General features: G+C 51.2%; 1 protein-coding gene across 4 annotated transcripts in view; it reads right to left on the bottom strand.

Annotated features, from left to right (window-relative positions):
- Window positions 1-16,060, bottom strand: part of HOMER3 (homer scaffold protein 3) — a 37,058-nt gene extending 20,998 nt beyond the window's left edge. Inside the window, exons 1-5 of one of the 4 annotated variants that reach the window (XM_037885459.2) lie at window positions 15,401-16,054; window positions 3,579-3,695; window positions 2,778-3,045; window positions 1,607-1,763; window positions 840-971 (exon numbers count right to left, since the gene is read on the bottom strand). In XM_037885459.2, the coding sequence (XP_037741387.1) occupies window positions 840-971; window positions 1,607-1,763; window positions 2,778-2,791 (303 nt within the window). In that variant the 5' untranslated portion in view covers window positions 2,792-3,045; window positions 3,579-3,695; window positions 15,401-16,054. The other 3 variants (XM_027834284.3, XM_027834287.3, XM_027834285.3) reach the window with 3 other exon arrangements.

Raw genomic sequence — 16,060 nt, 5'->3', positions numbered from 1 at the left:
ACCCAGAGTCCACACTGGCTTTTCCACTGAGCTCAGTGCCTGCTGGGCTGGGGTGTGTGGAGTTGAGTCCTTGCTGTGGGGGTGCCCATGCCGTACATATGTGTTCAGTAAAGTTGTCAGAAGTGGCTAAGTGCAATCTGTAGACATTTCTGAGTGTGCTTTGATCCTGCCAGCGCCCAGCGGGATGGCCAAGCTCAGGGGTGCTGAAACAAGGTGTATAGTGGGGGTGCTGAGAGCCATGGACCCAAACTGTAAACCCTGTATATGATGGGAACCACTTCAAGCCAGGGGATGATGCAGCACCCACCGCACCCCTAGTTCCAGCCTCTGTGGCCAAGTTGCATGAATACAGACCGGGGCCTGAGAAGGGCTGTACAGGAGTCACTACTATTGTCACTTGAGCTAGACAGATCAAAGCTAGCTCAGGTGTGTCTACACGTGCTGCAGTTACCCCTCTGACTGCAGTGTAGACAGACCCTTACACACTCAGGCAGGTCCTCAAGGGTACTGAAATCAGTGAGAGTTAGGAGCTTAAATACCTGTGAGGATCTGGGTTCTAGCAGCCTATGTCACTTTTTAAAATGTCACTTCCGGCACATGTGAAAATGTGACTCTGACATTCATTCTCTCTCTCAGAACATTTTAGGGCTTCCCGGCTCCACACTGCACCAGATCAGACTGTACCTGATTCTGTTCCCAGACCCTTCCTCCTCAGAGCATGGACACCTGATCGGATACTTCCTTTGGCATTCCTGGTGGATTAGATTATGTAGCGATTCCCCCCAGCTCCCACCTATTGCTTGGGTGGGTCAGCCTGCCATCAGGCCCTGCAAAGTTACCTGGGAGAGGTGCTGCTCCGAGGCAAAGCCCAGCCCGTATACTGTGTTGGCTCGGCTGTCTGCCCATTGTCCAAACTTCTGGGAAGTTTTTGTGAAGGTCATGTTGGGGGTGATGGTGCTGTTGATGATGGCCTGTGGGGGGAAGGAATGGGGACTCTCAGTCAAAGTGGAATTGCTGTACTCTGCAAGATGGACTGTATTCTCCAAAGCTCTACAGCACAGGATGGCTCTGGGAATTCCCTCACATTTATCATTCACCCATCATGGTGCTATACAGGAGCCTTTTACCTCTAGGACACCAGCCCAAGTCACCAGTGAGCAAAAGTTTTTCCAGTCGGACAGGCCATGTGACATGAATGGGTCCTGTGTCTAGGGCATGCCACAAAACCTGCCCCACAACTGGCATCAGCAGAGAGGCCAAGGGTCAGAAGGACCAGAGCAGCCCTCAGAGGCCAAGAGGGGTCCCCCCAGCCACAAAGCCAGGCTCACCGGTGGGAGGAAGTGAGTCCCTGTGCTGGGCATGCTCTGTGCATAGGGCTATCAGTCCCAGCGCTGTCTTTCCACCAGCACTAAATTCACCTTGGATATTAACTACATCAGCGTGAAGAAACTGGCTGTAACACTTTCCATGCCCAGTTGTGGAGATGCTGGAGCACTCCATTCTGAGGGCTGCCCAGCATGGTGTCTGAGGGAAGCAGGAAGCACTCAGCAATCACAGCCCGAGAGATGCTTGCTGACAAGCTGCCTGGTTTGCGTGGGGCCCTCACCTTGGTGCCACCCACGCTGATGATCCGGTACACGTTGCGCGTGGCATCGTAGAAGTAAGAGACAGTCAGGGCGTGTTTACTGGCAGGGATCCAGTTCCGCTTCGTGGCCGGGTCGATCTGAAAAACGTGGGCCCGAGTGCTGAAGATCGGCTGCTCCCTGGAACAGAACGAACAGAACTGTTAAGGCAGCCGGGGGTGCTGAGCGCAGTCTGGGAAGCGAGCCGGCTTCCTGGCATCTGCATCGCACTCTGCAAAGCACACGGCATTTCTGCTAGTTCTCTCCTCTCCAGGGACACGAAGTGCTGAGCACCCCCAGCTCCTGCTGAGCCAGCACCTCTGGGGAGCACACCATGAATGAGCACCCTCCAGCCAAGTGTGGCTCAGCAGAAGGAGAGGTGACTCTTCACCCCCAGGCTTGGAAAGGCTCTAGCATCCCCCACTCACCCCGGTCACCCCTTATTCCTAGGGGCTCCCACTCCAGGCTTCTCCCTCTTTGGGATTCTTTGTACTTCTCCAGAGGAAGAGGGCCTGAGACACAGACATTCCCTGATGCTCTTAGCTGATGCCAGTGAGAAGAAAACTAAAGGCCCTGTAGCCCTTTTTGCCACCTCCTCCACCCCTTCCGTCAGCCATGGCAGCCAGCAGCATGTACACTGCAGAGCCCACCCCAGCTAAGTTTACTAGGGCTCTGCCCTGCCACCCCTGGCCTCTCCCCACTCTCCAGCTAGTCACAAGATCAGATGTCACGTCCGCAATAACACAGGGCAGGCCTCAGCGTCAGCATGTCACATATGCAGGCGTAGGACCCCAGGCTCTCACATGCTGGGGCCCCTGCAGCATAGTCTGCCGGGGGGGAGTTATGCTAAGCTGGGGTGGGCACATTATTTGAAGCCTGATTTGAATGTAGTGCACCTAGCACCACAGCAGCTAGTTCGTGGTGAGTCTGACCATACGACGCCCCTGCCCTGCACTAACTCTCCTTCCTGCAGGGTCTGGGACCTGGTGCTCCCAGGGTGGAGACTGGGTTGGGGATTTGAGCACAGAAAATGTCTCCCCTTCAACATGTCTCTTCCTCCCAAGGCTTACGCGCGGGACGCGCACCCTGCAGCAAAGGTCACATCATGGGATTAAAGGCAGGTCACGTAAGAATGAATGAAAGGAAACACTTTACCACAGCCAGAGCATGGAATCAGCTGCTGCAGAAGGCTGGCGCGCCACAAGCCAGGGCTGGATTTTATGACCAGTAATATACAAGCTAAACCCAGCTCTCAGGCTTCAGGACATGACTTGAGCACAGCAGGAAGGCATTTGTCTCTGTGACACAATAGGCCAGGTGCATTAGGGCTCGAGGTCTTTTTCGGAATTCCTTTAAAACCTCAGGCACTGGCCATTGCAGACAGGAGCCTGAGCGGGTGAACTTGAATTCGAGCTGATACATCCTAGACTCCAAGGCATGAAAACAGCTGGTGAGGCCCAGATACGACCCCTGTAACCCAGAAACTTACTTTCCTGCCCCCACTTGAGGCCTCCCTGTTGCAGTGAGCCAACCTGCCCTTCCATCCAGAAAGGGCCAAGCCCACTACTGTCGCCGAGGCTTGAGAGGCTGTACGCTGTACTCCCCAGTTGCGGCTCTTTTCCCATTGCCCAACCCTGGACTCAGATCACATGCACAGCCGCACACGATGCTGACCCTGGGATCCCAGCCTGCTCCTTCTAAAGGGGGCTTTGGGATTTCCCTCTGGTCAGTTCGCCCAGCCCGCCCCTGATGTATTTTCCTAATGAGCCGCCAAGTCCCTGGTCTCTTCTTAACACATGCTGCATCTTATACTCAGCTCATGTGTGGGGGTGGTGGGCCTAAGTCCTACCTTACCTCTTTGAGGCACAATTTCCAGCGGGTGGGAAACTAACACTCCTATCCATTGATCCCAGACCCCAAGGCAAGGGGCAGACAGAGATAAAGGCAGTTTGTTACCTAGTTGTTGACATTGGTTAGTAACGGCTGGACAGACTATTAGATAGTGAAGTTAGTATGCATCAGTCTTCCAGCAGCTTCCTAGATCTTGGTTTGGTCTCCTCAGTGATTCATTTCCTGGTAATGGAAAAGTCAGCCATTATTTGTCACACACAGCACAGAGCACCCGTAGTTGGGCAGCATTTAGGAGGCTCACTTGGTCCCAGTCTCTCCAAGTCTGTAATTTGTAATGATTTCTCGTCACCAGACATGCGGTCCGGCTCACAGGGGAAGCCACGTAACTCAGAGTAACCACCCCTGTGCCAGAAGCAGGAGCACAGGGGCTGCCCTGGCTTTAGCACTATGGTATTTTTATGTAGCAAAGTGCTCTGGCTCCAGAGACTCTTCCCTGTTTATTGTGGTTTCACATCCTCTAGCAATAAATGTCTGGGACAAACTGGAGTGAAAAGTTTGGATTGGTTCCACAAATGTGTCCGTAATTTCACCGGCTCTGAAATGGTGTTTGGTCACTTTTAATGGTACTGACTGACGCGAGGTACCCTTCCCCTCCTCACACCCTCAGTGAGCAGGGCTGGCTCTAGGTTTTTGCCGCCCCAAGCTCCGAGAATGCAACTGCCCAAAGAAACAAAAAAAGGGTGGCCGGAATACCGCACCTGGAATTGTGCCGCCCCAAGAACGTGCCTGCTTTGCTGGTGCCTAGAGCCGGTCCAGTCAGTGAGGCTGCGATCCAAATGGAAACTCTCCCACTGACTTCAGTGGGCTTTAGGTCAGGCTCAGATGCACACCAGCTGTCCCTGCACAGTGATCGCCTCCCCAGAGAGAGAACGCTGCAGCAGCTGGGTGGCCGTGAGCTAGAACTGGCTACATTCGCCTCCCCGGCCCCCTAGGGTGCAACTGACATCATGGCTCTCTTCAGGGCAGAGCTCAAGTCAGCAGGCCCCAGGGCTGTGAGGAACCTGTGTCATCGCTTTCTGCAGCTTTTCAGATGGGATGGAACATGGGAGATGTTTATTGTTGCTAATTTTTGTCAATTAGAAGCAAGAGCAAACCGCCCCATGTCACCTGCCGGGTTATCGTCTGCAGCACTTGGTGTGCCACAGAAAGCACAGACAGCAAAGGAGCCAGCCCGTGAATCACCCTGGGGGGACGCCTCTACAGGTCAAAGGGGAGCCCATTTCCCTGGGGTGTTCAGTCCTCGGGCTCTCTACTGAGGCTGCCCCGGGGGGGCGGAGGGGGAGGGGTCAATTACTGCTGGCTTTTACTGACTGAAAACCACCAAAATCTTTGTATTGATTGCTCCAAGATGGGCAAGACTCAAGGGACAATCAGACTGGCTGCTGATGGTGTAATTGTGAGACAATAACCGCACAGGGCAGCACTACTTTGCCTCATGCAGATCCCAAGGAAAGGGGAAGAAAACGGCAGGGGAACGCCGTGTAAATAACAGAATGGACCAGTTCCAGTGTGCTGGCCATTTCACACCTTTTCTTTGCACAGCTACCCCAGGCAGCCTCCTCACCCAGGACACTGCTCCAGTCCTGCATGCTCTGCACTGGAATAGGTGCTGCACAGGTGCCATGCTGTGGAGGGACAGTCTGGAACTTCCTGCTCATGGCTGTTGTCTGAGCTCCACTCATGTGCCAGATGATGCCCTAAGGTCTTTCCTGAAGGTTGGAGCTACCAGACTTCGTACTAACAAGGAAAGTTGTCTGTCCCTCCAGGCGACACAGGTCCAAGCCTCACCGACTCCCCAAACCAGACAGGTACCAATCACCTCCGATGTTCCCCATTGAACAGGTGACAAATTGGCTGCTCCTGCAGCATAGCAGGGGCTGCACCTCGATGCACATTTACCTGCTGCAAGGGAGGCAATTCCTGCATCAAGGCAGCTTCCGAGGGGCTGAGGAAGCCAAACATACAGAATCCAGGAAGCTGTCTTACCACCCTGCTCCTCTCATTGAAGCTGGGAACAGCAGCCTTACCCTTGCATGTCCATTTGGGATGTGGTGGTTAAAGCACAAGGCTGTATGCCAGGGCTCCTCAGTTCTATTCCTGACTGTGTGGCCGTGGGTCAGTCCCTACCCTTTGTGTGCCTCAGTTTCCCCATCTACAAAATGGAGTTAAAAACACTGTCCTATCTCCTAGGGAGGCTCCAGTCACTCATGCACCTTCAGGCCATCAGCTGGAAAGTGCTAATGAAGGGGAAAGGGTTGCATGCATTGCATGCTGGGATATCAGGCACACCTCACCGTCCTTCTCCCACTAGAAAACAAAACTAACTTGCACACTGCACGACAGTGGTAATATTTGGAATCTTCTCCCTCTCCAGCACTCAAACTTTCCTCCACCCCTGTTAATAGGAGCCTGCTTCCTGGAATGGGGGAGCCAGTTTAATGGGCCAGGATGCCGCTTCCTACTCCTCAGTACCCAAGCTATGAATGAGCCATGATGCTTCTCTGGCATAAGAACAGTGCTCTAGGAAGCAGCTGCTTGGACTTTGATTTCAAAGCTCACCCAGTTGCCTCCAGCTCTTCTAGTTCTCTATAGTTCATGCTCCCATATAGTGCAGAGCCCCAAGGCTATGGAGCGCTTCATGCTCAGTTTGGGAGAATTACAGAAATGCTTTGAACAGATACTACACTTGGTTATTACGTCTCTCTCATCAGCAGCACTTCCTGTGCTGCAGGCCCCACTCCTGGTGCTGGAGTTGTTGGGGGAGGGGGCCTTCTCTTCACCCCAGCAAATAAGAGGGTACAGAAATTCATTGTGGAGGAGTTCGGCTGGTGGATGAGACCTGCCTCTCGGGTTTTGCTTTTTTGTTTGACAATATAACAGCAAGAGCTGAGAAACAAAAGCCTTCCCAGGGTCTGAGCGACAGAACGAAGCAGGGAGAAACAAATGACAGAAAGAAAGAGAGGAAGGAAACAGGCTCTGCTGGAAACTGAAAGGGAGAGAAGACAAAAGAGGAATAGGAACCGAAAACATGCCAATGAGAGACACCAGCTTTGGGGAGGACTTGGTGAAACAGCCAGTGACTGCCCAGGACCTGAGGGCAAACCCTTCACGGGCCACACAACAGTGACTTACATGGTCTCCACCTAACCCTTCCTGTAATTTTTTCTGCAACTAAGTACCACCACACTGCCTGGCACAATTCAGCACAGCTGACAATATCTGCTCAGGAGAAGCCCAGACAGGATTAGCAAAGTGGGGGCTGTGGGTCAGGAATGAGAGGCACTGGCAGGGCTATGCCTGAGAACCCAGAACTGGAATAGCTGAAGGGCGGGGGCTGCAGTTTAGGGCTGTGGGGCATGACTGCCCAGCACCTGTCTGCACTCTGCTTTCCTCTGGCCAATGCCATCAGATTCTCCTTTCCACACGCACCACAAACCATTTAAAAATAGCCTCAAAAGCGCCTTGGATTGGAATTGTCAGGTTGCCTGGTCCCCCACCCCCAATTTACATGGATATACCTGGATGTCACACACATCAGTAAATGCTAACAGTTCCTTTCAGTGTGCCTGCAGAAAGGGCATGTGTAAATAAAGTCACACACATCCCCCCACAGGGCTGACCCCTTGCTGATCGTTAAGAAGAGAGAAGCAAAGTGAAAAGACAAAGATCTGGCTCAGACTGAGACACGATCAGTGAGTGCCTGATGATGGCAACTGGAAAGGATCCAGGCCCCTTTGCGCTGATTTTGGTCCCAGCCTGAGGGGGAAGGGTAGAGCTTACTTATTAAATGTCCCACCATTAGATTAAGATGACTTGCTGTCTGATGAATGTGTTCTACCATCCTGGCAGCAGGGAATCCAACCAGCCACCCTCCTGGGCAGAACTTGGCAGTTTCAAAGGGAACAAAGAGGTGGTTCAGGGGTCAGCAACGTTTCGGAAGTGGTGTGCCGAGTCTTCATTTATTCACTCTAATTTAAGGTTTCGCGTGCCAGTAATACATTTTAATGTTTTTAGAAGGTCTCTTTCTATAAGTCTATAATATAGAACTAAACTATTGTTGTATGTAAAGTAAATAAGGTTTTTAAAATGTTTAAGAAGCTTCATTTAAAATTAAATTAAAATACAGAGCCCCCCCAGACCAGTGGCCAGGACCGGGCAGTGTGAGTGCCCCTGAAAAAAGTGCCTTCAGCACGCATGCCATAGGTTACCTACCCCTGGTCTAGTTAATCTAGTGATTTCTAGTGTGCCCATCACCATGGAATCAAGGCACATGATACAAGAATTACAGCATCACAGTGCTGTCTTAAGGCTGTGTTGTTTTCGCCTCTTGCAATGAGATCTTATTCGGAGGGAGAGGTCTCCTGGAGGAAAACTCCACTCGCTGAGATTGACTATCAGGTATTTGGAGAAGACTGGCAATTCGGCAAGGAGATATGGACCCATTCACCTGAGTCAGAAGAACATAAGAATGGCCCTACTGGGTCAGACCAAAGGTCCATTTAGCCCAGTGTCCTGTCTTCCGACAGTGGCCAGTGCCAGGTGCCCCAGAGGGAATGAACAGAACAGGTAGTCATCAAGTGATCCATCCCCTTGGCACATTCCCAGAAGTCAGTCACTGATCTGAACCTCAGCCTGGCTTGGTCGTCCCACCAAAAGGCAGTTTATGAGTAACTGTCTGCTGGCCTCATTTCTAGCTAGGTTCTTATATGCCTGCCATCACCTTAGTGTCCGAGTTCATTTCCTGACAGATTGGGGCCCACATCACAAACACCAGAGTAGCTAATCATTGGTGTGTTACCTTTGCTGGTGGTCTCAACAGAGAAACCAAGAACTGAATGGGCCCAAGAGACTGAATTCCCTCCAGCCCCTAGAGGTGAGCCCTTCCATGTCAGGACACAGGGTATAGTTAGGGAGGCATGCCCAGATGTCTGCCATCCCAGGGACAAGGAGACAACATAGATTTCTAGGACTCCCGATCCAGCACTTTCACCAGTGCTGCATTTACTGAAGAAGGCAAAACCTGGAGAGGGTTAAAAGCCAATGCCCACCCCTCTATCCTCTAATAATCCTGGCATGACTAAGCCACGGGTGAGAGCTGGGTGTCTGGTCCATCCAGGACTACGCACCCCTGTCTCCTTTGGCAGCTTCTCCTACAGGCCCATTCGGAACGGGTATCTTTTTAAATACCGACCCAGTCCATTCAGAGAATGCAACTGAAACACCCCCACAGGCTGGAGAAGGAGAGAACCCATCTCCAAGTGAGGGCCCCACAAAGAGAGGCTGCAGCTGCTCCTCCTTAGGAGACAGCACTGGAAATTGATAGGATGAACCTGATAAGCAGAGGGATCAAATCAAATCCCAGTCAGACCCCATGTGGTTTAAGCAGTGTATGCATACACAAATCCCTATCTCCAGGGGCCCCCCATTTCCTTTCCTCCTCCCTCTACCCCGCCCCCTGTGCACACCCACAGAGAAACGTCAGACATGTGACCCTCCTAGCCTGCCCCAGGAAAGTCTGCGTGAATGTGCCTGTAATGCACCCACTGGTACGGATCTATACAAAACACACGCATCACAGATGCAGGCCTGGCAGGCTACAACAAGGCAACATTCACGCGGTAAGCGAGAAGCCTGGCACTGCCACTAGGGAGCTCAGCTCTTGAGCCCTTTCCTGATTCAGATCCCATCATTCATCTTCCCCGTCCCAAGGGATTTTTTGAGTGAGCATTCACACATACACACACACCTAGCCCCACTTCCAGCATGCAGCAAGGAACCAAAGGCTATGGATGCCTTTAATCAGAGCAGCTCACAGTGGTCACTCATTAATCCTCTTTATTAGAGCTGCACAGCTGTCTTACAGGTGTGGAAACTGAGGCACAGGGACTTGCCCCAGGACATAGGAGTCAGTGGCAGAGCTGGGATTAAAATTTACTCCCCTTCTAAGCACTAACAACATTTGCTAGCCCCTCTTCCCAAGATGGTGACGGTGCAAAATCCTACAAAAGAAGTGTTTTCCCATAGTCAGGAATAAACCAGATCAGATAAAGAGGTAGAATTTCAAAAGCCCGTTCAGTAGCATTTATCTCTGGAGCTGAGTTTTTACAGTGCTGGAGCATCTCCAGTGCTTCTCACTGGTCACCCTCTCTGTTCTCTCTCTTTGGACACAATCCCGGCTGCCTAGCAAGGTCCTGAACCCGCGGGGAAAGGATTTTTCTTCAGTCACTGCTCGGCTCTCTCAGGAGTGCAATCCACTGCAGTGCAGACAGCAGCTATCTGGGAAATTCCTGCCTGACATTTCCAAGATCTCTCTTCAACTCCTCCCGCAGCTGTGGATTCCTAACCACGAGGGCATGTGTTAAAATGCAGCCTCCTGCCAAGGCTCATGGAGTGGGGTGGAGATAGGGAGGCAGGTTCTTATTGGTTGCTTTAGATCCTCTATTGCATCCAACGGGTTTCTTTGGTGGGTGGGCACAAGAGGAGGGTGCAGAAAGCGGTTTCTCCTGTCTACTACAAAGCTGCCTTTGGCTCAAGCTTTCTCCTTGCTATTTCACTCCCTTCCACCTTTCTCCCTGTCCTTTTCGGGGCTGTTGCACACTCCAGAGGAAGTTTTCCCCTTAGAGGTTCTTTCGTTCTTGGCCGTCATCAATCCTAGCCCAGCAATCCTGCCCGTCAGCCTGTGGCATGCATGCTTGGTTCATTGAATTGCTTATTATGTCCTGTTCACCCGCCCAGCCCCCTGCACTGAATGAGTGGAGACCAGACATTTGTTTTAATCTTTGCACTGGTGATGGTCCTTAACAAGGCTGCTCCTTCAAGAGAAGCTGATGCTTAGTTCCCCTGTTATAAGTTCTGAAGTATGTGCCTGGGGAGGGATGATTCTGCCCAAGATATGATTGTTAGCTATGATTTTTAAGAGGAAGATTTGCTCTGCTAGGTCTCAGAGTGAGATTTCCGCTCGGTGGCACTCCAGTGCCAGGGGCACCGGTTAGCCCGTGGAATTCAGAATTAGGCATTTTACCACTAGGGCAGCAGTTGGAAACTGCTGGTGTGAAATTTCAGTTCCCACTGAAAAGGGAGGTCCCCATATGCACCCAGTAACCGACCCCCTCATTGGCTAGCAGCAGCAGAGATGTGGGGGATGGGCCAAGGAGAACGAGCTGCCCCTCTTGCTGTGGCATGCCAATAGACGGGATGGTGCATGCGGGAAGCTTGCCCGCACTGCCCAGGTGAGGCCTGTTTGAGGAATCCACGCTGCTGGGCTGTTGAATTACCTGCCAAGGCAGGGTGGCTTCTCCTTTCTCTTAGATGCTGATGGTGTAACATTCAGCCAGACCTGGGCAGCACATGGGCCTCAAGCCATCCAAAGCACAACACGCTTTGCGGCAGGCCCAAAAGGATCAGATCAGCAGAATTATCTGCCCAGATAAACCATACTTGTGCAGCAGTCCCCGGGCCAGGGAAGGACTGTGGGGTTGTGACTCCTGCTGCCGATTTCTAGAGCATGTTCCACCTGGGCTGCTGGGTATTTTCACAGCACAGAGAGTAGGGTCGCTGCAAGAAACATGTCTTTGCATCATGCCCTGCAGGTTGCTAGACCTGGGCTCTGCTGGCTGCCAAAGTGAGCACGCCCAAAGGCAAAGGCCCCCAGATGAGAAAGTCATGGAGTGATTAAACTCAGGTTCAGAGAGTACCAAAGGTTTCCCAGCTGTCGTGGTAAGGTAAGAGAGAGACGGGGCTCCCAAGTTGGGCCTCAGACCTTTGCAGAGACGTGTCTGTGCCAGCCTGCAGAAGGTGTCGGTATGTTCTGCACTCTCTGGTGCATCCAGGTGGACATCAGAAGCAGATCTAAGGTGGATGAGACTCGGGGGTTTAGACGCCCCGTCTCCTCCCCTTTTGGATGGGCTCCGTCTCTGTTCTATGGGATTCCATTTTAAAGCCATTCCCATTAATTACTCACATTCTCATTTCATATTCTAACCGTCCTTTCCCTCCCACAGCCCCGGCTCTGTTTCTGGGTGGAGCAACTCCTAGGGGAGCAGAAGGGGCCAGGGAAGAGAAAGCGAGTGTGACAGGGACCGTCACCTGGCTCCACCCTGGAGTTCAGCCCACTGTCATGCTGAGTCAGCTAAGAGATTGTGCTGGATGCAGCAGGGACAGGGCCCTCACCCAGGGCTTAATTTGTCATGAAAGAGGTGCTGGGACTCAAGCAATTTTTTTACATTCATAACGGATGCAGCAAGCCCAGAGGTGCCGGGCTATGAACTGCCAAGCCTAGAGATGCTGCGGCTCAGTCCTGGCGAGGCCTGCTGGTGCAAATTAAGCACTGCTCTCCCCTCTGTTAGCTGTCAGAACCAGAGGTCTCAGTGAGGGGAAAGATTCATAGACTCTAAAGTCAGAGGTTACCATCATGATCACCTAGTCTGACCTTCTGCACTTTGCAGGCCACAGACAGCAGGATTGTTCCATACAGGGCTGGCTCCAGGCACCGGCTTTCCAAGCAGGTGCTTGGGGTGGCATTCAGAATGGGGCGGCAGTCCGTGTCCCGTGGTGGCAATTTGGTGAGAGGCCCCGCCGCTCTTCCAGGCGTGGCAGCAATTCGGAGGTAACTCTGGTGCTGTTGCGGAGGTGGCAATTCGGCGGCGACTGCTTGGGGTGGCAAAATTGATAGAGCCGCCCCTGGTTCCATATGAAGTTTTTTCCTGGGGGAGGATGGGATTCTGGTGTGTGTCAGACAGACTGAGCCCTGGATCTCAGAACTGCAGTGTGAGGTGAGGCTGGGGGGAGCATGTGGACTGATTCCTCCCTTCCTTCTCTCCCTCCTGCAACGTGCCCTTTTCTGTGCCTTGACTTTTCTCCCCAATGTAGTCTGAAACCCTGCTGACTTTATTGTGACATTGCTTGGGGCGGAGTAGGGGAGAGCCTACAGGATCCCCTGCACCTTTCCCCCTCTCCATTCTTCCCAAGAGCAACCCATCCTTCTAGACAGGAAGAGCTGGATGTGGCTCCCCTCCAGAGCCCATCAAAGCTACTCCTGGGTTAGCCATGTGGGTGAGTGAAAAGGACATAGACTGATAACCCAAGGTGCTCCTTCTCCCCAGGGCTCAGGCAGCTGCCTCTAAGGGCCTGACTGCCCTAGCCACTAGATCACATGTCCTTCCTGATCTGAGAATACAATCCAGGAGTCCTGACTTTCAGCCCCTGGCTTTAACCACTAGAGATACTGCCTCTTCCCTTCAGGCTCACAAGCCCTCTTAGCTGCAGCTTCCTTCCATTCCATACTGCACACCACTGCTTTGTGGGAACACAAGGGTGGGTTGAGTGTCTGGATGGGGTGCAGAGAGGCAGGACTTGCAGCCCCACATCCCTGTGGGTGAATGGAGCGGTGCAGCCTGTCCCTCCCAAGAAGCTCCCACTGTGGAATCACTGCGGGCCGCTTCTCCCTCTGTGGAATTAACCAGGAAAGCTCAGTATGAAGAATGAAAAGTGGCTCCCTACCAGCCTGTTTGTAGATAAAAGTAGCCTGAGGAATCCTGGCTGAATATGCTCCAGTCGGATTAGCCTGGTAAACACAATGCCAAGCATGCAAGTTCAGGCACAGGGGAAGGGGACCAGGGGCACTCAGAGGCCCAGCACATTGTTAAGCATTTCTTCTACCAGAAACCCATCTCCACCGGGGGAGCGTCCTGAGCAGTGATGACCCTCTGTTACTGGGTGCCCAGTGTACTTGGCACAGTTACCACTCTGGGATGGCTATCTCCCACTGTTTCTAAGGTCTCTTGGCTCCTCCTTTGCCACACACAAACCAAGGGGCTTATATGTACAGCAATCCACTTCCTCCATTGGTATGGGTCCTAAGCATAGCTAAGTAATTCTTCACGTATTCCAGAAACGAGTCTCATCACAGCAGCTAGTACCAGGCATAGGTGCTGCTGACATGCCATCCCCACACAGCTCAGCTGATACACCTCAGCCCTGACCTGCAGCCCCCCTACTGTACTAGTCCTGGGCTTCCCATATAGTATTGCTAATGCATCTCCAGTCCCTATCATCTGTGAACACTCATCTGTGCTGTCTTCACTGCACAGCAGGGGTCACACACAGGGAAGCCTGAACAGCTCTGCCAATGTACCTTAGTTCTAACCTGCTCTTTTCCCAGCATTGCTCCTAAACAGCTCTGCCAGCGCTCCTGAAGCATGACCAGCAGCCAACGCTAGGCCTTGCCTTAGCCTGTCCTGTGCTAGTTTGAAATGTGGACAAATGCCCAGTATGGGCTCAGCTAGGAGGTAACTGAATTCACTTCCCTTGTGACCCAAGTGACATTTACAACTAGCTATTTAAAGGTAAAAAGGCAATGCTTTAAAACCTACAGTACACCAGGGATATGTTAGAGTTCAGGAATGAATTATCCTTGAAAGCTACACCATGGATATTACTGGAACAAGAGTTACAAGGAAACCTGACAAGCGTCAATGGGGGGTAAGGACCGACTCCTTGCTTAAAATATAAATCAACTAAAACCAACTGGTGGAAAATCATGTCAAAGGTGACGCTTTCCTAATCTCTTGGGAATCCAGGGGACTAAACCTGCTGCTGGCTATTCAGTCTTTCCATGTAATCTATGCACAACACAAAGACCTTTGCGCTCAGAAATTCTCTGTGACTGAAGATGGGGGTTGGGTGGAAATGTCATCTCCACGTTAACTATAATGTTGCTGCCTTGACACTATCATTAGAGTGAAATCTAAGAACACTGTCACAGTGACCTCAGTCCCAACATTTTGCATGAGAAGTGGCAACCTTCTAACGAAATTGCACAGCCATTGGGTGTAGCCATGACAGTTCCAAGAAGAAGGATTCATCCCACGGTCCTGGAAAATAAGATGCCAGTCCTAACCTATCCACCTGCTACACCCTTCCTGGCAATTCCAAGGCTGAGGGTTTTGGAGTCACAGTATGGATTGCAGAGATGGTACAGGAAAGCAGGGGTCAGTTTCTGATCTAAGTTGGCCCAGTGTAAACCCCACTGACTTAAATGGATTTACTCTAGATTCACACTGAGACTCTGAGATCAGAATTCATGTCTGTGTCCCTTCTGCCGCCTGAATCTGTTTCACCCTGTTCAATCTTTTTACCCAGGCTGCCCAAGAGGGAAATCAAAAACTCAGCAAAAGAAACACAAGCCATTAAAATGTTACTTATTTCTCCTCTAATGTCAAACTGAAAGGCTTGGAGAGATTGAGCAGGCAGGGGCTTCCTCCAGCCCCAGTATGCTTCTAAGTGGCCCAGAAGTGTTCATTACACAAGAAACTTACTCACAGCAGCATGTCAGATCCTTAAAATGACACAGTGCATAAATCAAATACCAGGCTAAACTCCCATTTCCATGCCAATGCCTGGTAGCCACTTAGAGTATATTTCACCCCTGAAAGAATGTAGGGGTTATGACTAGAGATTTTCAGGCAAATCATTTACCCATTTACAAATGTTAGGAGAGTCCATTTTACTGAACACCAAGGTCACAACAGAAAATAAAATTAGAAATCTCTAACTTCTGGGAAGGGCTCCAAAGGCAGGAGGTGCTTTACTTCACCCCAAAGGGTCATTCTGAATTTTACACAAGATATGAATCCCCCTGGAGCCTTTCACCCACACCTTAGGTCACAAAGTAAATTACAAATCTCTGCAACTATCTACTTCCTGAACCCCTAAAGGTTAGGGGACTTTTTTATATTTAAACTTGAATTTCTTTACTGCAACTGGAAATCCTGATCCCTTCAACTCTGCTACATCAAAACCACATCAGGTTCTTTCAATTATTAATACAATAAACAACACGCGAATAATAATCAAACTGCTAATCTCACCCCATCTCCACGTCAGTGTCAGTTTCTTTCTCCTCGTCCCTTCTTTGGTTGCCTTAGATTCACTCCACGTTTTTATTTATATTTTCCTTCCTCTTTCTCTCTCTCTTTTTCTCCGGATCCGGATGCTCTTTAAATTTCCTCCGGAATTTCACTCTGAAATCCGCTAGTTTTGTTGTTTGTTCAAAAATGACCTATAATCCCAAAGCATGCGTGGGAGGGGCAAGGGGGGAGAGCTAGGGCAACCTTCCTGGGTGGGGGTTCTCCCCACCAAGAGCTGCAGCCCAGGGGATCCTGGAGAGAACTTTGGAGCACACTTTGCTACAGAAATGTTGCAGTCTCCGGCAGGCAGTTTCCTCCTTGCTCTTGCTCACAGAATCCCTTTTTCCCTTCAGTATGGGCAGCAGCCACAAGATTATTTGCTCCTTTTGCAAGCCCTTTGCAACAATGCAGACTGCTCCCTGTTATTCCAGGGACTGAGATGCCCTGGAAGTTTTTTCCACAGCCCAAAAAGTAAAGCTGCCTCCACAGTTTGTTCTCTTGGTCGCGATTTCTTTGTTCTCTCTCTCATTTTTTTTTATCAGCTTCCTTCCTCTGCCAACTGCCCCATCTCGGTCACATTTCTCTTTTCTTTCTCCTCACTTTATTTCCAATGGGTTCCAT

The sequence above is a fragment of the Chelonia mydas genome, chromosome 25 (assembly GCF_015237465.2).
Source record: "Chelonia mydas isolate rCheMyd1 chromosome 25, rCheMyd1.pri.v2, whole genome shotgun sequence".
Taxonomy (NCBI): domain Eukaryota; kingdom Metazoa; phylum Chordata; order Testudines; family Cheloniidae; genus Chelonia; species Chelonia mydas.
This window is presented reverse-complemented; position numbering and strand designations above follow the sequence as displayed.